General features: G+C 36.2%; 1 protein-coding gene across 3 annotated transcripts in view; it reads right to left on the reverse strand.

Annotated features, from left to right (window-relative positions):
• IleRS (Isoleucyl-tRNA synthetase) overlaps positions 1–27,648 on the reverse strand; it is a 410,216-nt gene that overhangs the window by 351,208 nt on the left and 31,360 nt on the right. For all 3 annotated transcript variants that reach the window (XM_090401998.1, XM_090401999.1, XM_090402000.1), the window contains exons 5-6: positions 21,011–21,145; positions 6,784–6,868 (exon numbers count right to left, since the gene is read on the reverse strand). In XM_090401998.1, coding sequence (XP_090258124.1) covers positions 6,784–6,868; positions 21,011–21,145 — 220 coding nt within the window. The remainder of the gene's footprint in view (positions 1–6,783; positions 6,869–21,010; positions 21,146–27,648) is intronic.

A 27,648-nucleotide genomic window follows, 5' to 3' on the forward strand; every position in this document is an offset into this window, starting at 1 on the left:
CTAAACAAAAGTCATGGGAGGCCTTTGGCAAGAATATAGAAAATAAATATCAAGGTAGCAAAATATTCTAGAGGTTGTTGAAGAAGCTTAAGAATGGAGGAAAGAGTGCTGTAAAAGGAGTTAGAGATGATAAAGGTGATCACTATTTAGTCTTGAGCAGGATAAAATTTAATTTCATATTGAAAAGAATAACATCTAAGAAAGTTTCAAAGCGAATAAAAGTTGAGCAGCTCTCAGATGTGAACTGTAAACTAAAATACACAAAGATTGTTGAAGAAAAAATGAAAGAGTTTGAAAACACGAATCAAACCTTGGAAATTCAGTGGCAAACTCCGAAGAAAACATTGATTGATTCTGCCAGAGAGGCATGTGGGCACGAGAAAGCCTGGACAGAGGGACGAATTCCCGATGATTGGAGTAGAGCTCTCATAGTAGCCATATATAAAAAGGAAAATAAAACTCAATGTGAGAATTATAGAGGTATTTCCCTACTGAGTGTTCCTGGCAAGATCTATGCAAGTATACTTGAGAAACGGTTGAGAAGAATTGTGGAAGAGGTTATCTGCAAGGATAAAAAAATCAGAACTCCCTGGTGGACACAGGAAGTTAAAGAGGCAGCGAAGGAAAAGAAGAAAGCATATCAAAAGTTCCTGTCAAATAAGTCACTTTGTGCTCTTAGAGAATACAGAGACAAATGCAAGAATGCTAAACACTGTGTAAAACTAGCTAAACAAAAGTCATGGGAGGACTTTGGCAAGAATATAGAAAATAAATATCAAGGTAGCAAAATATTCTAGAGGTTGTTGAAGAAGCTTAAGAATGGAGGAAAGAGTGCTGTAAAAGGAGTCAGAGATGATAAAGGTGACATGGAAATGGGAGAAAAAGATATCCTCGAAGTATGGAGTAATTACTTTGAAAAACCGCTAAATGAAACAAGCAGTGATGACAGCACAGTGGTAAAAAAACACTGTCCAGGTACGCAGTCAAGAATACATATCCATACTTGAAGTAGAAAAAGCCATCAAAGGCTTGAAATTTGGAAAGGCAGCAGGAGTAGATGATATTCGACCAGAAATGCTGAAGTATGGTGGTATAAGAGTCTTACAGTGGTTGCACTGCATAGTTCAGAAAGCCTGGACAGAGGGACGAATTCCCAATGATTGGAGTAGAGCTCTAATAGTACCCATATATAAAACAGGGAAATAAAACTGAATGTGAGAATTACAGAGGTATTTCCCTACTGAGTGTTCCTGGCAAGATCTATGCAAGTATACTTGAGAAACGGTTGAGAAGAATTGTGGAAGAAAAGCTTGGTGAAGAACAAGCTGGATTCAGGCCAAATAGAGGCTGTCAGGATCAGATCTTCACTTTACGACAAATAGTCGAGAAAGCATGGGAATATAACAAATATCTGTATTTAAGTTTTGTCGATTTGGAAAAGGCATATGACAAGGTGCCAAGAGAGAAGCTATTCAATACGCTACAATTATATGGTGTCAATGGGGCATTATATCAAGCAATACTTAGTCTTTATTTGAGTTGTAAGTCAGCAGTTAGAATTGAAGGAAGTACAGGAAGATGGTTTAATGTTAAATCTGGTGTGAGACAAGGATGTACATTATCCCCTCTGTTATTCATTATCTATATGGATCACATTATGAAGGAAAGTGGTATTAAACATGATATTAAAATTGGAGATGTTAATGTCAGCTCTTTGCTTTATGCAGATGATGTTATACTTCTAAATAAATCCGCTACAAGTCTGCAAGATTCTCTGACTAAATTGAATAGCTGTTGTAATAGATATGGTATAAAGGTCAGCAATAAACAGACAAAGACAATGAAAATAGGCAGAATCATTGAAAATGTCAACTGTGTTGTGAATGTAAAACTCTGTGGAACAAGTAAAACATTTCAGCTACTTAGGCACGATTTTTACTGAAGATGGTAAATTAAATATTGAAATAGACAACAGAATCAGCAAAGCTGGTATAGTGGGAAGTCAATTGAATAAATTCATATGGAATAAGAGAGAAATTAGTCGGAACAATAAATTAGCTGTATACAAGATAGTGTTCAAACCAGTTTTAGCTTGTGGATCTGAGAGCTGGCTCAGAAGTAAAACACTTGACCAAAGACTAGAGACCGCAGATATGAGTGTCCTGAGAAAGATTAGAGGCGTGAACAGATGGCATCAATGGCAATATCATATTAAAAATGAGGATATTAGGAAAGAACTTGACATTGTCAGCATCCAGGAATGCGTTAGCAGAGCTAATCTCAGGTGGTATGGTCACTTAAACAGAATGGGCGAAGAAAGATTAGCAAAACAAGTGTTCTCTGCCAGGTTGGCAGCAAAACGACCCAGAGGAAGACCAAGATATAGGTGGATTGATATGGTACAATGTGCCTTAGACAAAAGAAATATAAGATCTGATAATGTTGGAGTCTTGACAAGTAACAGACTGATCTGGAGGAAAATTGTAGATAGGAAGTTAGTAATGATGTAATTTTTTTCATGTAGTACTATCATATCCTGTACACCTCTTGAGGGTACACGGCAGGGATTTGATGATGATGACGATGAGGGTAAGTGAAATGGGATCTCTTTTGCATGAGAAAAGGCAAGGCTATGTTTTGGTAGCATTGAACATGACAAGACTGTCTTTGCTCAATTGAAGGATAGAATGCAGATCAATGTTTAAGGCTAATTGTAGATGATTTTGAAGCCTTGGATGCCAGAGTACCGCATGGTTTGTCAAATGAGTAGGGTGAGTGGAGAGTATCATCGTATGCAAAGCTGTGGATGGATTAGTGGTGAATACAAGTTCTTTACAGGAAAAAGAGAATAAGTAACCTTGAGGCATTTCAGCTTTGATGGTAAAGCTTAAAGAGAGGGAGCCATCTGCCATGACTCGCTAAGAACAATCAGAGAACGCTAGCTACCCAATTACACAGAGTAACAGGGAGACCAAAAGATGGCAATGTGTTTAATAGGCTAGATGCCATAAACACACACACACAGTCCAAAACTTTGGAAATGTCAAGGGCGACAGTACCAGTTTTTACAAGCACTTCCACGATGGCTCATGTCCAGAAGTCAGTGATGCAATCTACGGAAGCATGCCAGACATAATGAAGAGATCCAGAACCACCACCCCACCTTCAAGCATATAGTAGTAAAACTGTCCTGGAAATGCATTTAGGAGGCTTCCTGATCAGCTGGCACAATCTTAATGTTACCTATGCTGCCAAGTCAAGGCTGAAGGGACTATGTAATGGTATACAAAAGCCACTGTTGAGGTCATGTCATGCTTATGGGGATCGGATTCACTGTACGGGCACAGGTTCAAGAGTATCTCCTCTTAACCCCCCCCCCAAAAAACACACACACACACACTTTTTCTCTTCACTTTTAATACTGGCATGAGAAGAAACCTAAATAGTTTCATTGCAGTTATATAACAAACCTCACTTAAAAATTTCACTAAAAAAATTTATAAACTCAAAAATTTTACAAAAAAATTTCTTCCACATTCACTTCTACATTCATGGTACTGTATAAACAATAATCTAAATGAATTTACTAAAATAAAGAGAAAAAGGGCTTCAGTTCAGCAATGCAAAATTTTATAAGTGGATATAAGATCGAGTGTTATTTCAAAGACGAATGCAGAACTATGAAAATTAAGTTGACCAGAGAGCTTACAGGAATACGCTCACTGGCATTTTCACGAGCTGCCTTAGTGTGGACCACTTAGTAAACATAGGCACCGCCCAAGCATCTATATATTTGCTTTCTATTCCTTATTTCCTAAATAGTTTTAGAAAATTATTATTTTCTTAATTTTTTTATTTTTCAGTTTCTAAACCATATCTAAATGGACTAATAGAAAGCAAATATATAGACGCTTGGTCAGCACCTATGTTTTCAAAGTGGTCCATGCTAAGGAAATTCATGAAGGCCAGAATGTATTCCCGTAAGCTCTCTGGTCAACTTATTCTTACGAAACTTTCATAGTTTCTACATTCGGCTTTGAAATAATGCTGGATCTTATATCCACTTTACTTACATAAAATAACCTAAATGATGTGAATCATCACTCGCAGACATTCAACTGATCTCCTGTATTAGACTGAATCCCAAATCTCTCCCACAACAATTACCACACCCATCTTAACTTTAAACTATGTTCTGTATGATTCCATCTGCCAGAGGGGTGGGATTTGGAGCTTTTGAACAATCTAATATTCCTTGCCAGAGGATGTCTAATCTTAAATCTTCCCTTTATGACCTTGTATAGCTTAAGATTTCTCAGTCTCGTGACTTATTCATATGCTGTCTCTACCATTCCTCCAATTATGAAAATCGTTGTGACTTCTCTAACTTATTAATGAGGCTTCATTTCATACAAATTCCCTGAAAGTGAAGTCATCTTCCTAGGTAACATTCAAGTCCACAATTCTGACTGTCTCTCCTTTTTTAATTCCACTGACCAAGCTTAAAAAGAAGCAGAGATATTTGCTGTAAATAATAATTTAAAACAAATTATTCATCTCTCAATAAGAACCTATGACAACCCTCTCCAATCACCAAACATTTTAGATCTTTTCTTAACCAGTTCTCTTTCCAGGTGATGAGGTGACTGCTCCTCTTAGTAACACAGATCACAATCTCATCCAAGTTTCATCTCTTGTGGAGCATCCTCCCTTCAGGCATTCCATATAATCCTTGTGTACTTTAGCACTGCAAAAATGCCAAGTGTACCAGGGTGGTCACATCCAAGAAAAGAAAACAGTTTATTATAAGTGCCTTAAAGTACAAACTCCAGCTTCATTTACAACCTACACGAAAGACTGCAATACTCACAAAATAATCATTAAAGGAGATGTCTGACTTTGATGGGGCTAAATTTAGAAAATCTGCTATATGTGTCAATGGCAGTCATGCCTTCTGGTCCACTGCTGCTGCTAGATGTCTGTGTTTACAGCTCTTTCTCACCCAAATTGTAGCATTGTAACAATATCTAAGATAAAGCTCACAACCTCCTGGCATCATTCTTCTTGTCCAATTCTTACATAGATGAAAAAGGCAAATTTCCATCTTTTATCTGTAATACTCACTATATGCCCCCTGTAACCTTCTGCCAGATAGATATCAGAAGAATCTTGAATAACTTGAATACCAAAAAAGTTTCTGGCCCTAATGAAATCCTACCAACTATACTCCTGAACTAACACCTGTTCTTTATTATCTATACACCATATTACATAACTGGCATCCACCCTATAGCATGGATATAAGCTCATATACAGCCAATTCAAAAAAAAAATGGGGGGGAGATAAGTTGTCTACTATCAAACTAATGACCTACTGCTTTCACCTCACTGGTGTTCAAAGTAATGGAGATAAATAATCAACTTCTTCAACTTAAAAATCTGGAGAAATGTCAATTTATATCACTTAAGTGTCCAAAGTCAGATGATGTAGGCCACGAGATCTCTTGTGGATTTGTAGAAGGTTTGGAGAAACGTGCTATTTCACTTGATATTTCCAAGGAACTGAATAGGATTCATCATTTAGGACTTCTCAGTAAATGCCATCTTATGATCTTCCTTCATTCCTTTGCAAATGGATTACCAGTGAAACAAAGCTTAAAGAAATAAATAAAAAGATAAACAAAGCATTGTTTTTATTTTCATCTTCTGTCTACCTCAGTTCAATGGAACAGCACTCCTCATGAAGTATTTCCCAAGGATTGCCAGATTTCTTTCAGATTATGTACTATGTTTAATAGAAAAAGGTGTTTTCTCTTCAAATTTTCATGCTAAATCAGGTGTTCCTCAGAGCTCTGTTATTTCACCTACCCTTTTTTTTATATATATATAAATGACCAGCTCTTACTGACCTCAAATCATATTTACAGTTTTGCTGATGATAGCACCCTCCACTCATCCTACTCATAAGATGAATCTTGTAGCCCTCAAACTTCTCTATTAGTGCCCTAAAGGAAAGCATGATCCTCACACCATTCTTTTCTCACAGATCTTAGTTATTCTCCAATACCTTTAATAATGCTCAACTTAAAAGACTCTCTTCTAGGACTGACTCTTTATCACTAGCCTTTCCTGGCATTATCACATCACTTCTACAGCATCTTCAGCTTCCGAAAACTTGGCATCCTTTTTCACAAGTTGTTCCTTCTCTTACATTCAGTTCCTTACTATGTATAAATCTCAAATCCATGCAACCCAAGAAAACTGCTCTCACATTTCAGGTGGTACATCTAAAACCCTTCAAATTTCTTGTGCAATTCAGAAAAGTAATTTGGTTGACTGATGACTCTCATATTCTCCTCAGCCACTGTCTTACAGATGGCTATTTCCACATTGTTTCTCTTCTCCAGATATGTCCAAGGCTACTGTTCAGCAAGTATTTTTCTCTCTCTCTATTTTTTCTGCTAACCTACAGGAACACTAGCATCAGCTGCCCAACATCCTTTTACAATAAAACTGCTGAATCATTGAATCTGTTACTCCTAGTCTTTTATTTTGTCTACTTCAGTTCAATGAAACAGCCCTCCCACATGAAGTATTCCCAAGAACTACAACCTGCAGCTCTTTATGAAGAATATCAACTAATTACTTTGCCCATGACCACAGCCCATGTATTTATTTGGCATTTATTTGCTATACACTTTGTGGGAGTAATATAGAAAAGTAAAAATTATATTGGGTTTTTGGTTGTGTGATAATAATACATCCTTAAATGAGAAAAGTTACCTGCAGGATCGACTACTTCCTTGTAGTTTTGTCCTGACTCAAAATTTGACAATGGTGTGTTGCAAGCTGTAGAGAAGGGCATAACCTTGAAGTGTAAAATAAATAGTAAATCTTTTAATATAAAAAACAAAAAAGTGAAACTTTTAAATTACATACTTTAAAATAAACATATCAAATTATAAAGTCTATCAAACCATTATTAAATAGCACATAAAAAATTCAGCTTTAAAAACAAGTGTTCATAAGCCCAAGTCACAAAAAAAAGCAAAAAAGCGCAGTCAACTTCTGGAGCATTTCTCAAATTCTGCAGGTTATCGAATTCCACAAAGTCAGAGAGGTATTGCAATTTATGATTTCAACATGGTGTCCCTCTGCAGCCCTCAAAATAGTTCAACTGAGAATTAGAATGCTCCAACAAATTTGGTATAGGTTTCAAATATCAAATCAAATAATAATATTTATTATTAGGTGTCTTTAATTAGAAATGTAAGGATTCGATGCAATGAAACATCCAAGCTGATATATTAAGTGAACCTATCTGAACTGATTATTATTATTATTAATATATGCATACTTTGCAAATCACAATATGCTGATATTATGATGTTAAGGTTAAAATATAAATGTGGCAAACATAGTATGATAATAATCACTAAGAGATTTCACGAGCAAGATGTTTAGTGAATACTTGTAAGGCAAGACTACAAAATAGAAGGGTGCTGTTTTTCACAGTAAACTTTTTTCAATATTGGTTTCCAATGGTTATATGGAAAAACAGACTGTGGTTAATTTTTCATTTTATATGCATACTGTATTTCATATGCAATATGAAATGCAATAAAAGACAAAAGCACTCGTGCAGAAATGAAGACATATGAAGCTCAACAAAGAAAATCTATTATCTGCAGTAGTTTGCAAGATTGTATGAGTGTATTTACAGAGGGCATAACTGCAATTGTAAGCTTATTCAGAACCAATTGAGAATAAGCACAGCCTGTACAACACCTGGCATCAACTGGTAAATGGAAAGAAGCAAATAATTGCCCTTAAAAATAATAATGGTAAAGTTATCAAAATAGAAGGGAATTTTAAAGACTGTAGAATTCTATTTAATTCTGTGAATTCATCTGAGAAGAATTCCATGAAAAAACTGTACAGCAGAGATAATGGTACAGTAAAAATGATACCTAAGTAAAAAGCCCCACTAATCCTGCAAGAGGAAGTTACCCATGCTTTCAAGGAAATGAGCCATGAAAAAGCCCCAAGAGAAGATGGCATTACTGAAGACACCTTAAAACCTGCTAGTCCAGAGGCAGAGACAGTACTTGCCTAACTATTTACAAAATGCCTTGAAGAAGGCCAAATTCACATGGAGTGGAACAATTTTACATCGACTGTTTTACATAAAAAAAAAAAAAAAGGAGACAAAAGACCTAAAAAAACTATACACCTATTAGCCTCTTACTTGTAATTTACAAGGCATTCACAGGAGTGCTGTGGCACTGCTTGGAGAAAGTGCTATTGTAAAATAATCATTTAAAATTATGAATCCTTTTACAACTGTTACAACTGTTTATGTTAGTATATTTTTAGTTTTCTTTCATAACGCACATTATTGGCACTTACGATGTGCCCCTTACTGATGCATAAAAATGAAATGTAAAGAATCTGAAACTGGTGTACTTACTAGGTTCTGATAGTTTGTAATAATTTCAATCTTCTTTATCATATTTCTAATTGTTAAGATATCTGTTATCCTTTGCAAACACCTTCTCTTCATGCTAACGAAGACAATGTGTCAGCCATTATTATGTAACTTCTCGCTTGCCATTTACATGAAGTGCACATGCTCACTGAAAAGATCGATGGGTGATTGACAACTGACAGAGAGAGAGAGAATGTTCGGTCTCCAGAGAACAGAAGAAAACAATTAGAGAGAGACTAGAAATTTGAGAACGGTAGCCAGAGAATTTTGTTCTTAAGAAGTTTTTAAGAAATGACAGTCGGGAGAGTATTAACAGAAGATTCCAAAATGGAATCTTAACACTGTGATTCTTTAAACTGGAAGAGTTGAGACTGTCAACAAGCGCTTAGTAAATAAAAGAAGATATTTGAGTAGATGTTCTAATTCAACGTTCGAAGAAATGCTGAATGGAAAGTTTCACCTTGTGTCTTAAGGATGCCAGTTCTATTTTATTATTCTATTGGAAAAAAAGTGATGAAATCTGAAACTGTAAAGTGACTTAACATGAAGAGCTCTACTTATATATGTTGTTTATGAACTAGTAGAAGAAACTGTCTTTCTGTGGTAACAAAAATTGGTAATTTGTGCGTCATATTAAACTGCAAGAGGTAAAATTATTTATACTTCAAGTGAGATAAGAGGAATGATAAAAAAAAGTGTGTGTTACATAAGGAATAAAATAAGAAAGATCCCAAGGAAGTAAAGAGGCAGCTTTATATTTTCAGAAAGGGCCTAACAAAGAAACTGACTCTGATGAACATTCTGTTGCTGTTTAGTCTGGTAGACTAATCCATTTAAGTGCAAGTCCTCCCATTTATAAAAATCTTTTCTATCATCAAATTCACTACAAAATTGACACTCATTTTTTTCTACACATCCTGTGCATTGAATAATTTGCTATCATAGCCCTCCCCTCCTTAACTCACTTCTTTTTCTTGTTCTTTCATATTCTACATGTCTGGACTAATTACTTTGAAAGACTGCTAAACAAAACAGTGACTGCATGATGGTAGAAAACAATAAAAAGAAATGTAACAAAGAGTACATACCTGAGGTAGAAAAAGCCATCAAAAACTTGAAATGTGGACAAGCAGCTGAAGTTGATGATATTCAACCAAAAATTTTGAAATATGTAAGTATACAAATTCCACAGTGGCTGCACTGCATAATTCAGAAAGTCAGTTAAGGTTTAATTTCAAGATGAGTGGAGTAGAGCTCATAGTCCCAATCAGTAAAAAGGGAAATAAAACTTAATTTGAGAATTACAGAGGCTGCTTACTGAGTGTTCCTGATAAAATTTATGCAGGCTTATGCAAGGGCTATGAAAAATTGTGGAAAGGGAAACTTGGAGAATTACAACCTGAGTTCAGACCAAATAGAAGTTGTCAGGAATTCACTTTAAGACAAAGAGTTGAGAAATCATGGGAATATAGCAAGGATCTGGATTTAAGTTTTGTAGATGTGGAAAAGGCAAATGACAAGGTGCCAAGAGAAAAGCTGAACAAAATGTTGCAATCACATCTCAATATTTGAGATGTAAGTCAGCAAGTTAGAACTGACAGGGGGGTACAGGAAGATGCTTTGATGTTAAATCAAGTGTGAGACAAGGATGCCAATTAGATCCACTGTTATTCATCTACATGGATCACATTATGAGCAAAGGGGAATTACACCCGATATCAGAACTGGAGATGTTAATCTGAGCTATTTATGCAGATGACTTTATACTTCTAAATAAATTGAGTACAAGTACAATGCAGGATTCCCTAACTAAACTGAATAACTGCTGCCCTAAATTTGGTATGAAAATCAGGAATAAAAAGACTAAGACTATAAAAATAGACAGGAACTACAGAACAAGAAAAACATTTCAGGCATTAAGGCATAATTTTTAGTGAAGATGCCAAATGAAATATGAAAATAGATAACAGAATTAGGAAAGCTGGTAATGGTCGAAAGTCAACTGAATAACCTATAGTACATTTGTACATAAGGATTTTGTTCCCCATTTTTTTTTTTTTTTTTATCAATTTTATGTATTTTTTTGTATTTTATATTTATGTTTTACATAGTCTAGAAACCCTACTCTAGAGACCAAATATGAAACTTTTTCAAGTTACTTCACTTCAGGCCTCCAATAAATGGAGCAGTAGTCTTACACCAGATACAACAGATATGAGTTATGAGAAAGATTAGGGAAGTGGCATGATATCGATGGAAGAATCTTTCTCGTAATGCTATCTGATTGGAAATCAAATATGAGATTAATCGATGTCAAGCATTCAGGAGTGCATGAAGAGAGCTAACTCAGCTGGTTATGTTACTTAAATAGAATGGGTGAAAAAAGGTTAGCAGAACTTTTTTTTTTTTTTTTTGCTAGGATAATAGAAAAAAATCCAGATTGATATAGTAACAAGTTCCTAAGAAGAACGAAATATACAATGTTATCAATACAAATATACAATGTCATCTATCAGGACTCCAATATCTGATGATATTGGAGTCCTGATAATAGATTAATTTATAGATAGCAGATTAATTTAAAGGAAAATTTGATAGGAACTAATGATTAAAATTCTCATGTAGTACTATCCTAATATCCTGTACATACACCCCCTAAAGGTAGATAGGAACATATTAAGAATTTGATGTTATTAATTTAGACTAACAAAATCATTAATAAAGATTTTCGAATCATGTTCCACTATTGTTTCCTCTTATTTCTGACATATTCAAAGACAGGAGCAGTCCCTTTCCACCAAGAATCTCCAAGGGAAAGTGATAATTGCAGTTAAGAAGGAGAGGACTGAACTAAGAATACTAAGGTATACACGTGAGTATATTTCTGGGATTGGAAGTGATTTTATTTATTTTTTATATTGACCTCACTCACAATAAGACAACACAAGATCTATAACAATAGAAGGGCCGTTTGTCATCAAATGGTGAAAGAGAAAGAAGGAACCTATTAACAAGATTCTTCAGAAAGCTGTGGGGGGAGGGGGAAAGATAATCATTGGAGAAAACTCTACAGGATGGCTGTTTCAAAGAGGTGACTGAAAGATGATGAAACACTGGCTCAATGTATTTGGACCAAGTACAGATGATCAGATGAAAGCTGAGGAACAGTAATGGATGGCCCAGTGGAGAAATGGCCATAAAGTACTGAAAAACATATTGACAGAAACCTTCCCTCTCTCTCATAAGAAAACAATCCGAGAGAGCCACCACTCAGATTGTATTACTCTGTACACAATCAAGAATTCACAGAGAGGCTATGGGTGCACCCCTCCCCCCAAAATGCAAAAGCAGCATTCCAAAGTTGATCAAATTTGAGACCTATAGTGTTAGCACTTGAGTAGAAGAGAGGTAGTGTTTTGAATAAAAAAGAATACCAAGCCCCTTAGAGACCAAGGAGGCCATGGACATAATATTATATGACACCCTTCAAGGACTTATTGAGGGGAGAGCACTCTACTCTACTATGAATAACTACTACCACCAACAGTATTTTTTGTCTGTAAATTGCATGTGTTCTCATGGCCGACTTGCTTTCATGCAGACTGAAAAACCTGAGTTTTGGAGAGAAAAAAAAAACCACTACTTCCATATGATATCAGCTAACTCACCTTCAATTGAAAAGCCCATATAAAGATTCCTCTTGTCACAAAGAGAAATGAACCCAAGTGCTTTCCTGCAATTGGAACAACAACAGGATACAATGTCCTGTTGTTTTTCCAATTGCACTATGGAAGCACTAATATATTTAAAGCCAGGAAAAGCAGGCTGTGAAAGTCAGCACCAAGAGAAAAAAAAAACTTCGAAAGGATATGAGAACATTATCAAATATAAGAGGGCATGAATTAAGATCTTTCTAATGGGCAATAAGACAGCACAATTCCTAATATCACTGAAATTCGTTAAGTTTCTCCTCGCTTCCTGCCCTGAGAATCGCAAAGAAATTGGGATCCGAGACACTGATTGGTGTAGTCCAACACTGGCACAGTTTTTTTTAAAAAAAGTTTTCTCAGAAAATAATAAAATAGGAATTCAGAATAAATAAATGGAAAAACTTCAAAAAAGTACAAATTATATTTTTTTAAAATCATATTCATCCGTTGCTATTGCTATATTCAGATGAACAGCTCTCAGAGAACTACACTTGAACCTTCTTAAGGGCAAGTGGTCCACAGACCATGGAACAAACAGGATTGGCCTGAGATGGTTTAAATTACAGCAGAGGAGGATATGAAGTAGACTAATTCTTTGTTCTCCACTTTGTTAAGGAGATCCTAAGACAGAAACATCTGGACTGACACCTTTATGGTGACCATGCTGTCTTCATATCCTCTTCTTCATTCATAGTCTATGTAGACTGTTGGGGATGTCTGGATATGATTCTGTAACATTACAGAATCATATCCAGATTTAGCTGGACATCTATAGACATCATGGTGGTTGGGTATTAATTGCATATTTCTAGCTGGCTGGCCTTTTCTGAAGGATGATGAAAAAACCTAAGTTTCCAGGAGAACAAGCTCCATATGAGACTAGCTAACTTACCTTCAGAAAAGTCCTTATAAAGATGTTAAAGGTTCCCTTCATACAGCAGCAAATAAGAGAAAGCTCATATCCACATGGATTTTTCTTCTGGTTGATGCTTCTATTTTGGATTCTTCATATTGACAGCATGGTTTTTTGCATGAAACCAGAAGTTAGCAGGTTTCATACTGTTGTCTTTCCATATGTAAATATTGCATAATGTCATCCTGAATATTTTGTGTTTTCTCTGCAATTACTGGAAGCATTTGGTGGTGTCACAAAGCATCCCTTCGTGTGATGTCTCATATGAAAGGATACTTTGTCAGAATGGGAGAAGAAGATCAGAGAAACATTATGCTTTGGAAATATTAGCCAACCTGGTTGGCTCCAAGCAGATAGCACACCCGCTCTCCAACCAACAGTTATGTTGGAGGTTTAATGGATTTTTTACAACACTCAGAAAGAATTAAATTAGAATTTAATACTCCTATATTTCGTCCTAGTCACTAGGACATCTACGGGGATTACAAAAACAATTAATGTAACATGCACACAAAAACTTACAATACTAAGCCCAACCACGTGGGTGACACTAAAGTCCTATCTAGGTGGAGCGCCCTCTATGGGCGGTAGTAGGTGGCCTGGAATGTAAGGTGGGACCTCTGGTGATGAGTGTTTCCCAAATCTTAGGAAGCTTAATGCAACTGTATTTGTTAAGATTTGGTTGGTTTCTGAGAGCTGCTGCTGCTTCTAAGAAAAGTCTCTCTTTCTTGAATTTGCTGTGGTGGAGCATGGTGGTTTTCTTCCATGATACTCTGTGGGTGGTGTCCAAAACATGGTCAGCCAAGCATGAATGGCCATAGTTGTGTTTAACGATGTACGACTTGTGTTCCTCCAGGCGGATGGATGCTGATCTGCCTGTCTGTCCAAAGTACGCAAGCTTACAGGAACAGGGTACTTTGTAAACTCCAGGCAGAGAGAGAGGGGGGAGCTGATCTTTCATAGAACGGATAAGGGTAGCAAGTTTGCGGTAGGGCTTATATGCTGTATGTAGGTTATACTTTTTTAGTATCTTGGCTATTTTTTCCGAAGTGCCTCGGATGTAGGGTATGGTGATGGTATTTTTAAATTCTTGTTGATGAGAGGGACGGGGAATGAGGGAGGAATTAATTATTTTTTTGATACTGTGTTCACTGTAGCCATTAGAGAGGAAAGTTCTGTGTATATGGTTAAGCTCAGTAGTGAGGGCAGTTCCACTGGAACAAAGATTGTGGGCTCTCTTGGTAAGGGTTTTAATGATGCCATATTGTTGTGAGGGGTGGTGGTGGGAGAGTTTGTGAATGTATCTGCCTGTGTGTGTGGGTTTTCTGTATACAGTGAAGGCAAGTGTATCATTGGGCAGGCACGTGACTAAGGTGTCTAGGAAGGGTAAACAATTGTTCTTTTCCTTTTCCATAGTAAACTGGATTCTTGGATGTAGGCTATTGAGATGACAGAGGAAGGAGTCTAAAGTGTCTGGGCCATGAGGCCAAATGGAGAACACATCATCTACATATCTTAGCAAGATAGAAGGTTTGAGTGGGGCTGAGTCTATGGCTCGTTTTTCGAAATCTTCCATATAGAAATTGGCAAGGGGGTGAGAGGGGGGAACCCATGGCGGTTCCTTCTATCTGCTTGTAGATTTTTTTTATTCCAAGAGAAATCCCCAGAGTTGATGGCAAAGGAAAAGAGATCTAAGATGTCAGAGAGGAAAACGTTTTCTAAGAGAGATAAAGTGTCATTTAAGGGAATATTGGTAAACAAAGAGGAGATATCAAAGCTTACCAATATGTCTGTATTGTTCAAGGTTACATTTTCTGTGAGGGCTTTAAAGTGGGTCGAGTTTTTTATATAGGAAGCTGTTGGAGGCCTGAAGTGGGTTGAAAAAGTTGCATGCTTGGTCTCTAGAGCAAGGTTTCTGAAGTATATAAAAAATAAATGAAAAATAAAGATTCATAAAAATAGAAATATCATCATCATGAAATTCCTGCCATGTACCCTCAAGGGGTGTACAGATATGATAGTACTACATGAAAAAAATTACATCATTACTAACTTCCTATCTACAATTTTCCTCGAAATCAGTCTGTTACTTGTCAATACTCCAACATTATCAGATCTTATATTTCTATCGTCTAAGGCACTTTGTACAGTATCAATCCACCTATATCTTGGTCTTCCTCTGGGTCGTGACAAAGAACACTTGTTTTGCTAATTTTTCTTTGCCCATTCTGTTTAAGTGACCATACCACCTCAGATTAGCTCTGCTAAAAAAATTCCTGGATGCAGACAATGTCAAGTTCTTTCTTAATATCCTCATTTTTAATATGATATTGCCATTGATGCCATCTGTTCACGCCTATAATCTTTCTCAGGACTATCATATCTGCGGTCTCTAGTCTTTGGTTCAAGTGTTTTACTTCTGACCCAGCTCTCAGATCCATAAGCTAAAACTGGTTTGAACACTGTCTTGTATACAGCTCATTTAGTGTTCCGACTAATTTCTCTCTTATTCCATATGAATTTATTCAATTGACTTCCCACCATACCAGCTTTGCTGATTCTGTTGTCTATTGCAATATTTAATTTACCATCTTCAGTAAAAATCATGCCTAAGTAGCTCAATATGTTTTACTTGTTCCACAGGTTCTCCATTCACAACACAACTGACATTTTCAATGATTCTGCCTATTTTCATTGTCTTTGTCTTTTTATTGCTGACCTTCATACCATATCTATTACAACAGATATTCAATTTAGTCAGAGAATCTTGCAAACTTGCAGCGGATTTATTTAGAAGTATAACATCATCTGCATAAAGCAAAGAGCTGACATTAACATCTCCAATTTTGATATCATGTTTAATACCACTTTCCTTCATAATGTGATCCATATAGATAATGAATAACAGAGGAATAATGTACATCCTTGTCTCACACCAGATTCAACATTAAACCATCTTCCTGTACTTCCTTCAATTCTAACTGCTGACTTACAACCTCAAATAAAGACTAAGTATTGCTTGATATAATGCCCCATTGACACCATATAACTGTAGCGTATTGAATAGCTTCTCTCTTGGCACCCTGTCATATGCATTTTCCAAATCGACAAAACTTAAATACAGATCTCTGTTATATTCCCAAACTTTCTCGACTATTTGTAGTAAAGTAAAGATCTGATCCTGACAGCCTCTATTTGGCCTGAATCCAGCTTGTTCTTCCACAATCCTTCTCAACTGTTTCTCAAGTATACTTGCATAGATCTTGCCAGGAACACTCAGTAGGGAAATACCTCTGTAATTCTCATTTTCAGTTTTATTTCCCGTTTTGAAAATGGGTACTATGAGAGCTCTACTCCAATCATCGGGAATTCGTCCCTCTGTCCAGACCTTCTGAACTATGCAGTGCAACCGCTGTAAGACTTTTATGCCACCATACTTAAGCAATTCTCATCGAATTTCATCTACTCCTGCTGCTTTTCCACATTTCAATCCGTTGATGGCTTTTTCTACTTCAAGTATGGATATGTATTCCTGACTGTAGAACTGTTGAGTGTTTTTTTTATCACTGTGCTGTTACTGCTTGTTCCATTTAGGAATTTTTCGAAGTAATTACTCCATACTTCAAGGATATCTTTTTCTCCCATTTTCATGTCTCCTTTATCATCTCTAATTCCTTTTACAGCACTCTCTCCTCCATTTCTAAGCTCCTTCAACAACATCTAGAATATTTTGCCACCTTCTTGATATTTATTTGCTATGTTCTTGGCAAAGTCTTCCCATGATTTTTGTTTAGCTAGTTTTACACAGTGGTTAGCTTTCTTACATTTGTCTCTGTATTCTCTAAGAGCACAAGCTGACTTATTTGCCAGAAACTTTTGATATGCTTTCTTATTTTCCTTCACTGTCTCTTTAACTTCCTGTGTCAACCATGGAGTTCTGATTTGTCTATCCTTGCAGACAACCTCACCACATGCTTCTCTGGCTGAATCAATCAGCTTTTTCTTCAAGGCTTGCCACTGAATCTCCAAGGTTTGGTTCGTGTTCTCAAACTCTTTCATTTTTTCCTCAATAATCTTTGCGGATTTTAGTCTACAGTTCACATCTGAGAGCTGCTCAACTTTTATTCGCTTTAAAACTTTCTTACATATTATTCTTTTCAATATTAAATTCAATTTTATCCTGCTCAAGACTAAATAGTGATCATTTCCAATTTCAAATCCTCTGTACACTCTGGAGTCCTGCACCAGGGAGAAAACATCACTATCAACAATAACATAGTCAATGAGACTTTTCTTATTCCTTGCCTCTTCTCTCCATGTGAATTTGTGCGCATTTTTATGTTGGAACATGGTGTTAGTAATAACTAGTCCATGTCCTGAACAGAAATCCAACAGTTATTTGCCATTATTATTAGCTTTGCTCTTTTCTCCAAATTTTCCCAAAATATTTTTGTATGTCTCACAATCATTTCCTACTCTGCTATTTAGATCCCCAACAACGACCGACTTTTCCTTTTTCATTGTGTCAGTTGCTTTCTCTAAAGCCTGAAAAAATTCCTCCACTTTTACCTTAGTAGAACCTTCTGTGAGACCATAGACACAAATAAGTCTCATTGTCCAGTTCCCCATTCTGATATTTGCCCACATCACTCTGCTTGAGATTGCCTGCCATTCAAGAAGATTAGCTTCGTATTTAGTATTGAACACTATGGCTACTCCTTCTTTTCCTTGATTGTAATTGCCTGAATATAACATTTTGTATTTATTGCTCAGAAAGATCTCGCCAGTTTTTGTCTTTTTTGTTTCAGTTGCCCCTATTATGTCGATCTGGTACTTATCTAATTCCTCAACTAGCTCCATTTCTTTGCCATTCAGACCTCTTATGTTGATAGTACCGATCTTTAACTCTGGTGATGTTGAGTTGGAGTGTGTTTTCAGATTTGTTCCAGTAGCTGACTTTTCACTGTTCGCCCTGGTGAAAACAACAGGGGCCTTGTTTAACCAGGCGATGCACCAGTTGGCATGAAATTTTGTCATGTTGTACCATCATTTTGTATTTTGGTTTAAGCGAATAAAAATTGCCAGCTCATCCTTGTTCGTTCAGTATCCAGGTAGATACCCAACAGGGTGCACCACAAGAAGGTGAGGATTGGACATTAGGTCAGAAGTCCTGGTCGGTTCTACTCTCAGTTATACAGCTTTGTCCCTTAAGCACCCCCAAAATTTGGGAAACATTAATTATCAGAGATCCCTCTTTACATCCTAGGCCACCTACAAATGCCCATAGAGGGCACACCACCTAGATATGACTTTAGTTTCACTCATTATTGCATTATTTGTGTGTGTGTTGTTACAAAAAGTTTTTTGTAATCCCTGAAGATATCTCTGTGATGGATACGAAATATTGGAAGTATTAAAATTATTTTTAATCCTTTCTCAGTGCTGATAATATTCTATTAAACCTCGAACATGAATTCTTCACAGCACTTAAGCCTCAACACATGGAATCTATTCAGAAGAGAAGATGAGCGATGAACCACCATACTAACCAACTGGATTCCAAAAGAAGGGAAATGAGGCCAAGGACGTCCTAAAAGAAGGTGAAGTGATGAATTGTCAAATTACCCTCTTGCCTTAAATCGTTATGCTGCAAGTAAAAGAAAGAATTAATATAGAAAAATAACTTTAAAGAATGCAGATTGCATAAGAAGTAGATACAATTATTCAAATAATGTGTTTCCACTTTGCAAAGATCGATTTGTGTATGCAATATCATGCATAGCACTACATAGGAGAAAGAGATAGAGGTGCATGAGAAGGAGATATATCTGTTGCATAACATGGATAAGAATTCAACAATGGGATGTCAGTACATATACTAAAAGAATGTTCAGCTGAGATCGTTGACTTGACATTTTGTATAATCAGAGTCTCAGCTCATAAAAGATCTCATAGGAATGGAAAATGTATGACAGTATAAGGGTGGTGCAAAATATGATGTATCTAAACCACCAGAAAGTTGGTAAGAACTCGCACATAGATAGGATTGACAGAAATGCTATACTGTGCAAGGAACAGGACTGGTTTACTAAAGGGAACAGAGATAATTTCTGAGCTGGATAAAAGGAATAGGTATACTATGACCCTAATGGACTTTGTGCTAAGGCATTTGATATAATACCACACAAAAGTCTGTTGCATAAATTGAAAGATATGGGATTGGAATATAAACTACTAACCTGGGTAAACAGAAAACTGATGGACAAGTATTAAAGTGGTATGTGGAAGGAAATGAGGTGGAGATCTGCCAGATTTAAGGTGACTAGTGGGGTACCCCATGGATTGGGCTTTACACTACTGGCATCCAATCTATGATGCTGGGAATAACTTGACAGGAAATGTTCAATTCATTGCTGATGATGCAAAGATGCTACTGATATACAGCATTTACAGAATGACAAACAGCCCGAAGCATAGGCAAATATTAATAGATGTCAGTTCAATGTTAGTAAGTTTAAAGTTATGCACTTTGGCATGAGATTTCCATCAGCATACTATATTAGCATTATGCTTGTAGAAACTGATGAGGCTAGAGAATGAAACTTAGAGTTATGGGATGAGAAGCTCAAATGGTCATATAGCAAAAATTGCAAATTCTCAGAAGATAATTGTGATGCTGAAATGTACACTGAATGAGTCATTTTGCCTCTTTACAAAGCCTTGATATGACCACACCTGTAATGTATAGAGATTTGGTCTCCCAAGTTCCAAGGTGATAAAGAGGCTGTGGAAATGGCATAAGAAAAGCTAAAAAATGACAATGGGAGGACAGACTTGGAGTCTGTGGACAACAATCACTTGTCAAACTGGAGTATGATATATAATATCATACTTGAGGGGACTTGATTTTATTCTAGCAGAGCAGTGAGTGAACAGAATTTTCTGATTGAAGCAGTAGGTGCATTAAGTGTGGATGAGTTTAAGAGAAGGTATGACACAGCTGATGTGGATGAGATGGCAACTCTCAATGAGCCCTTGACTCCCTGGATAATCTGACAATAATAGCATATAACTAGAAATTATTTTCAGTATAATATACTTTCAAGTATATATAAGTTATACAAATGAATTTTGATATAATGCATTATGATTTCACTTAAGATTTCATCTAACACACTGCTTCCCAAACTTCTGGATGCCAGGGCCCCCTTTGGAAAAATTAAAATATTTCACAGCCCCCCCTCGAAACAAAATCGTAATATAGACATATATTATTATTATATTTATTGTATTTATATTCAACACAAAACATACACAGCAAATATTGCGAAAATCAAATGCAAATATTACATTTTTAGCATCTTACATACACATTTGACATGGCACATTATCTCATATTTTTATATACATAGATATATTAATATTGTACATTTGCAGTACATGAACATGAAATATAAAACGATTAGTAATAAAGAAAGAATTAAAACATAAAAGAAGTTTAAAAACAATTTAATGATGGATGTGTTTCAATACAGCTACACAAAAGGTCAATATCAGGTGAAATATTTGAAACTGCAATTCTTAGATTTCTGCTTTGAAATGAAACTTATATGACTAAGCATATATTTACTAATATTCATTAAGTGCAGAAATACACACGAAGCAAAATTTGTGAACCAATGTGTGATTTTTTCCATTAAAATATAAAAAATAACAAAAAATAAATAATAAAAATTAAATATGTTTCTTTTAAGATAAAAAAAAAAACTTAGTCTTAAAACATTTAAATTTGTTTTCATTATTTCACGGCCTTCCCTCAACAAAACCTATGGCCTCCAAGGGGGCCACAACCCACAGTTTGGGAAGCGCTGATCTAACACACAAATGAATCATATTTACCTTAACTCCTCTGTACACAAGACCTTTATTGTACAACTCTTTGAAAACCCACCATACACTCTCCATGAATGATGGATAAAGTGTTTTATAATCATTTTCAAAATCAATCCACCTTCCTACACGAGCAACAATCTTCTATATAAAGAAAACATCTATATTAATAAAATTTCAACAAAAGAATTCAGTGTAGCTAAAATATATAGTGATATACAGGATAATATCACTATATATTTTATATATAGTGATATTACCTAGTAATTATAATCCTAGTAATTATTTCCTCACCATCTATTTATCAATCTACATATATAAACTAACAAGTATTGCTGCAATACAGATGTACGAAATCAATCTGCATAAAAATCGATATACATAAAGAATTCATTAACAGGTCTCTCTCTCTTATCTGTACAGCAAAGATATGGCAAACTAGATGTACATGTAAAATACTAGTCTATCCAGAAAACAATCATAAAATTCATAGGAAATATGAATTAACCATCACTAACAATCACTAAGAACAGACTAAGAAAAATGATTAAAATCATGAGAAAAACTACAGTGATCACAAATACTACATAAAGATACTTCAAGGAATGAGTTCAGAGTAAGGCTTCAGTTTGATATTATATGCAAGCATTTTTTTAGTTATCATTTTAAGCTTTTTTTTTTTATCATTATCTATTTATTAGATACTGTATATCTTCCTGATTCTTATCAGTTTCTATCTCATATTTGTTTGATGCATAATCAATCCACATAATTTTTGTCAGAAAATATGTAACTTTACAAATAAGATACCACTTTAGTACCTTTCAATCTTTATTAAGGATGTATTGTTAGTGGGTAATAAGCATGCACATCAATGTATGTCAGGACCAGAGAATATTATAATTATTATTACGGGCAACTCCAAGGAGTCGACAGATTCATCGAGGGAGGCCCATCATGTCAAGAACAACCATTCGTATTACACACAGTATCTATCATACCTCGCCTTAAACTCATTCACGGTCATAGCACCCACAACAGACTCTGGCAGCTTATTCCACTCATTTACCACTCTCCAAGTAAAGAACCTAGCTCTAACACCCCTGTTAACCACATTTTTCCCCAGCTTCCATGTATGGCCCATAGCCTCCCACCACAGCCCTATTCTCAAAAATATCTTCTGGATTAATCTTATAGAAACCGTTCAGTAATTTGAATGTCTCAATCATCTCACCCCTTTTCCGCCTATCAACCAATTTTTGCAACTCACAAATCTTCAATCAGTTCTCATAAGGTTCATTCAACAGACCTGCCACCATCTTGGTCACTCGTCTCTGGATCCTCTCCACTTCCTCCCCACCAAGAAGAAATCCTGGCGCCTATATCTGGGCACAGTAGTCCAGATGGGGTCTTATCAGGGCTCGATACAGAGGAACAACAACTTGTTTGTCACTGCTCGTTAAAGTATTTTTCAGTAACCAAGTGATTTGATGAGCTGTTTTAGTCACTTTTGCAATGTGCCCCTAAACTTCAACTCCCTATCCACCAACACTCCCAAATCCCTGGCCTCATCAATCTCCTGGAGTACAGTTCCACCAATGTGATATACTGCTGCTATTCTTTTCACCCCAAAGTGCATAACCTTACATTTTGCCACATTAAACTGACATCCATTCTCCTTAGCCCAGACCTCCAATCTATCCAAATCATCCTGCAAAATTTTGACGTCATCTGCATTCACTATTGCTCTACCCAACTTTGCATCATCAGTAAACAAGTGAACACTTCCTCTCAGATCCTTTCTTATATCGTTAATGAACAAATTGAAAAGTAGTGGTCCAAGAACAGAACCCTGCGGCACACCACTAGTCACAAGCCATCTTTTGGACTCCACTCCTGAATAAACCACTCTCTGGTATCTCTCCATCAACCACCCTCCTATCCATCTCACCAACCCTATATCCATCCCCATCTGCTCCAATTTACTGATTAGGGTTCCATGTGGTATCCTATCAAAGGCCTAGGCAAGGTCCAGTAGAATCACTGAAAACCCATTACGCTTATCTAGTTCAGTCGTTACTGTGTTATAAAACGTGAGCAAATTACTGAGGCATGATCTACCCTTCACAAAACCATGTTGTCCCCCATACAGTATCCCATTTTCATCTATCCAATCCTGTATTCCTCTCTTGACTAGTTTCTCCAAGACCTTGACAACGATTCCTGATATGCTAATCGGCTGATAATTTACAACAGCAGTCTTGGAACTATTTTCCCCTCTTTCCACCCCCTCGGGACTAACCTAGACCCGAAACTCAGATTAAACAGAATGGTCAAGGGTACTGACAATTCTTTAGCCGCTTCACGTACGACACGAGCTGGTATACCATCCAATCCCACAGATGTATTGACATTGAGGTTTTGTAATAGACTACTCACCTCCACCTCAATCATTCACAATTCCCGTATAAACTTTTGGTTCATTCATTTCTGCAATGTCACCACCTGGATGATATACATTTTTTCTTCTACTTACAACATATCGAAAAAACTGTTTAGGATTCTCTTTAGCCTGCATGGCCAATGTTCTTTCATAATCCTTTTTTGCTTTTCTTACCACACTCGTTATCCTTCTGGCCTGGGCTTTATACTGTTCATGTGTCTGCCGGTCAGCTTTCTTCTGAAATTCCCTCCATAGTTGTTTCTTTTTTTGCAGCTCAAGCTTAATGGTGTTATTCATCCATTTAACTCCTACTTGATTTATTTTTCGGACTCTAGGTATACAGTCAGCCATTGCTTCATGCAAACACTTCTTAACCGCCTCCCATGCACTGTCAACTTCTAGCCCTTGCAGTTTTACATGCCATGGAACTGTACCAATCAATCTCCTAGGCTTGCCATACTTGCCAGCCCGATAATTCCACATGTACCCTGTCTTAATTGTAAATTTCACACCTTTAGCCACCTCCCAAGTCAAGACCCTATGATCGCTCTCACCAATTGGTGGCAACGTGGTCATATTCGTTACAGCCAAATTCTCAGATGCAATTACTAGGTCAAGCACTCTCTGACCCCTAGTATTTTTCATTACATGCTGTTGCAGATAGTTATCCCTTAATAACCGCATAAAATCCAATTCCTTCCTCCCCTGTGTCCTCTCCTCCTTCCAATCAATGTTGCCATAGTTGAAATCTCCCATAATAATTACCCTCCTTCCACTCATTTCTTCTATTTGCTTGTGCATACTGTCTCCACCATCTATTCCATCACCTGGTCTATAGCAGCATCCAACTGTCTATTTTGTTCTGCTAGTTTCAATCTCACACCAAATAGCCTCAAATGTGCTCTTATTTCTATCCTGTGGTTCCACTTCTATTCTCCTTGGCTCTAGCTCATCTGCTATCATCAATAACACACATCCCCCCATTTTATTCTCCCTGTCTCTCCTGAACACACCATACCCCTCACATTCAATCCCACTGGCTGTGTCATCTTCTGTCAGCCATGTTTCACTAATGCCAATAACCTGTGTTCTGGAAGTGCCAGCCAAGGCCAAAAATTCTTCCTTCTTGTTCCTAATACTTCTGGCATTTGTATACATGAACTGAAGAAGCCGATTTGTCCCATCCCTATTTTGATGCCTTATACTAACTATCCCATTCTGATTTGTGGTCTTTCCTACTCGCTTGGGCATATTACACACATTCACACACTCAACTGTCTCCCTAAAATCTGCATATCTACTTCCCCCCCTTAATAACTCTAGTTTCTCTGGTTCTGTACATTCACTTCCATACTAATATATTGTCTCTCATTATATCAATATGATGGATATGGATACAAGTAAATATAAACATGAAAATTATGCAGATCAACAGTAATCTTTTAAGTATTTCAGTCAAAATAGCTGAAAAGCCATCAAGAAAAATCATAATCTGAATTTACGCTTTTTTTTTTTTTTTAGTTATGTGAATCCTACCCACAAATCTTGTAAATCTGAAGTACAGTAGAGCTATGGACAGGCTAAGGATTAGATAATTCATAAACTCTGCTCTAAAGATCAAACATGGAATCAATATTTGGAAAAGCTTTTCTCTGGGCATCTACCTTGTCATATTCCTGCCATTTCTCAACTATTTGTCTTAAACTGAAAATCTGATCTTGACAACCTCTAACTGGTCTGAACCCATCATGTTCTTCTCCAAGTTTCTCTTCCACAATCTTTCTCAACCTCTCTTCAAGTATGGTTGCATAAATCTTACCTGGAACACTTAATAGCAAAATTCGTCAGTAATTCTCACATTCAGCTTTATTCCCCTTTTTTTTTTTTTTTTTTATAATGGGTACTATGAGAGCTCTGCTCCAATCAAAAGGAATTTAACCTTCTGACCAGGCCCTCGGAATTATGCAGTGTGGCCAATGCAAAACTTTTATACCTCCATACTTAAGCATTTCTGGTTGAATATCATCTACTCCAGCTGCCTTTCCACATTTCAAGTTTTTGAAGCTTTTTCTACCACAAATATTGATATGTACTCCTCTTTGCATTCTTCTAATATGGTTCTGTCAGTGCTTGATCTCTCAAGGTAATTACTCTCCAGTTGTTTCCATAATTTTCATGATGTATTCTGATCATCGTGTAAACATGAAGGAAAGGTAATTACTCTAGACATCTAGGATATCCTTATCTTCAGTTTTCATGTCACCTTATCATCTCTGATTCCTTTTACAGTATTCTTTCTTTCATCACTAAGCTTCTTCAGTAGCCTCCAAAACATTTTGACACCTTCCTGATATTTATTTTCCATATTCTTGCCAAAGTCTTCCCATGACTTTTGTTTAGCTACTTTTACACATAACTTAGTTCTCTTACATTTTTCTCTGTATTCTTTTAGGATGTCTGTTGACTTATTTGCTAGAAACTTTTAGTATAATTTCTTCTTTTCCAGGACTGCTTCTTTAACTTATTGTGTCCACTGTGGTGTTCTTATTTTTCTATCCTTGCAGACAACTTCACCACATACCTCCCTAGCTGAATCAATCAATCAAAGTCTTCTTCAGAGTTTGCCAGTGAGACTCCAAGGTTTGGTTCTTGTTGTCAATTTGCTTCATTTTTTCTTCAATAATGTTTGTATAGCCGAGTCTACAACTGATCTGTAAAAGCTGCTCAATTTTAATTCTTTTTAAAACTTTTTTACATACTGTTCTTTTCAATGTGATATTCATTTTTATCTTGCTTAGTACTAAGTAATGGTCACTTCCAATTTGAAATGCTTCTATACTCTTGTATCCCAAACCAGCATGTCGATATCACTATCAACAATGACGAAGTCAATGAGACTTTTCTTATTTCTTGCGTCTTCTCTCCATGTGAACTTGTGTACACTTTTATGTTGAACCATGGTGTTAGTAATGAGTAGCATGTGTCCTGAGCAGAAGTCCAGTAAATACTTGCCATTATTATTAGCTTCGCCCCTTTTTTCCAAATATGTAAGCCTGGTATGCTGTATGGCTGGTGGGATTAATTTCCTACTCTGCTGTTCAAATCCCCAACAAGGACCATTTCCCCCCCCCCCATTTTCTTTGTTAGCTGCCTGTTCTAATGACTCAAAAAATTTCTCCACTTCTTCCTTAGAAGAACCTTCTGTGGGACCATATGCACAAAAAAAAAAAGTTTCATTGTCCATCTCCCCATTTTGAAGTTTGCCCACATAACTCTACATGAAAAACTGCCTTCCAATCAAGAAGAGTTTATCTTCATGTTTGTTATTGAATGCTATCACTACTCCTTCCTTTCCCTGATCATTATTGCCTGAAAATAACATTGTATACTTATTATTCAGTAAGATCTACCCCGTTTTTGTGTCCACGTGATACATTTCGAATTCTTCTGCAAGTTCGAATTCCTTTCCATTAATACTCCTTATATTGACGGTTCCTATTTTCAGTTCTTCTGATGTCAGGTTTATTCTTCTTCTTCTTCTAGATGTTGAGTTGGAGCTTGTTCCAGTAACTGACTTTACTGTTTGCCCTGATTCCCTGATGAAAACAGCAAGAAGGGGAAGACTTGTTTAACTGGGCGATGGCTCAGCCAGCATGAAATTGGCTTAACAGGTTTTAAAATGTGCATTTTGCATAATACTTCATGACTTTTTATTCCATCTTTTACGTGATTTCCGAAACAAAAAAAAAAGATTAGTAAGACTTTTCTTGAATTTCTTAGAAATAATGTCCAAAAACTAAATACTTTCTCTTTCTTAAAATAAAACAACAGGACAGGATGCAAGATTAAAGATTAGAATAATTTCCCTTCTCAATTATTTCAAAATCATTGAGTGTTCGGATATTGCACTGTAAATATTTAGTGTTATTTTATTTTATTTTTGACAATAAAACTTCTTTGTTTTGAATGTCACTGTGCATTATTCACTACACGGTTTTGTTCCATTTCAATAAAAATATCACACAGTCGTGATATTTTTATTGGTTTTGACAGAAAGCACATGCTACAATTTGTTGTATGCCCACCTGATACACAAACAGAAAACATTACTAAATTATACTTGACAAGACATGATATTCTTGTTTAACCTTTATCTAAGAGTAAGTGAACAAACTTTGCATGTGAAGTATCTTCACAAATAGAG

This window comes from Typopeltis vanoorti, chromosome 12 (assembly GCF_054136105.1).
Source record: "Typopeltis vanoorti isolate ZY-2024b chromosome 12, IOZ_Tvanoo_1.0, whole genome shotgun sequence".
NCBI lineage: Eukaryota > Metazoa > Arthropoda > Arachnida > Uropygi > Thelyphonidae > Typopeltis > Typopeltis vanoorti.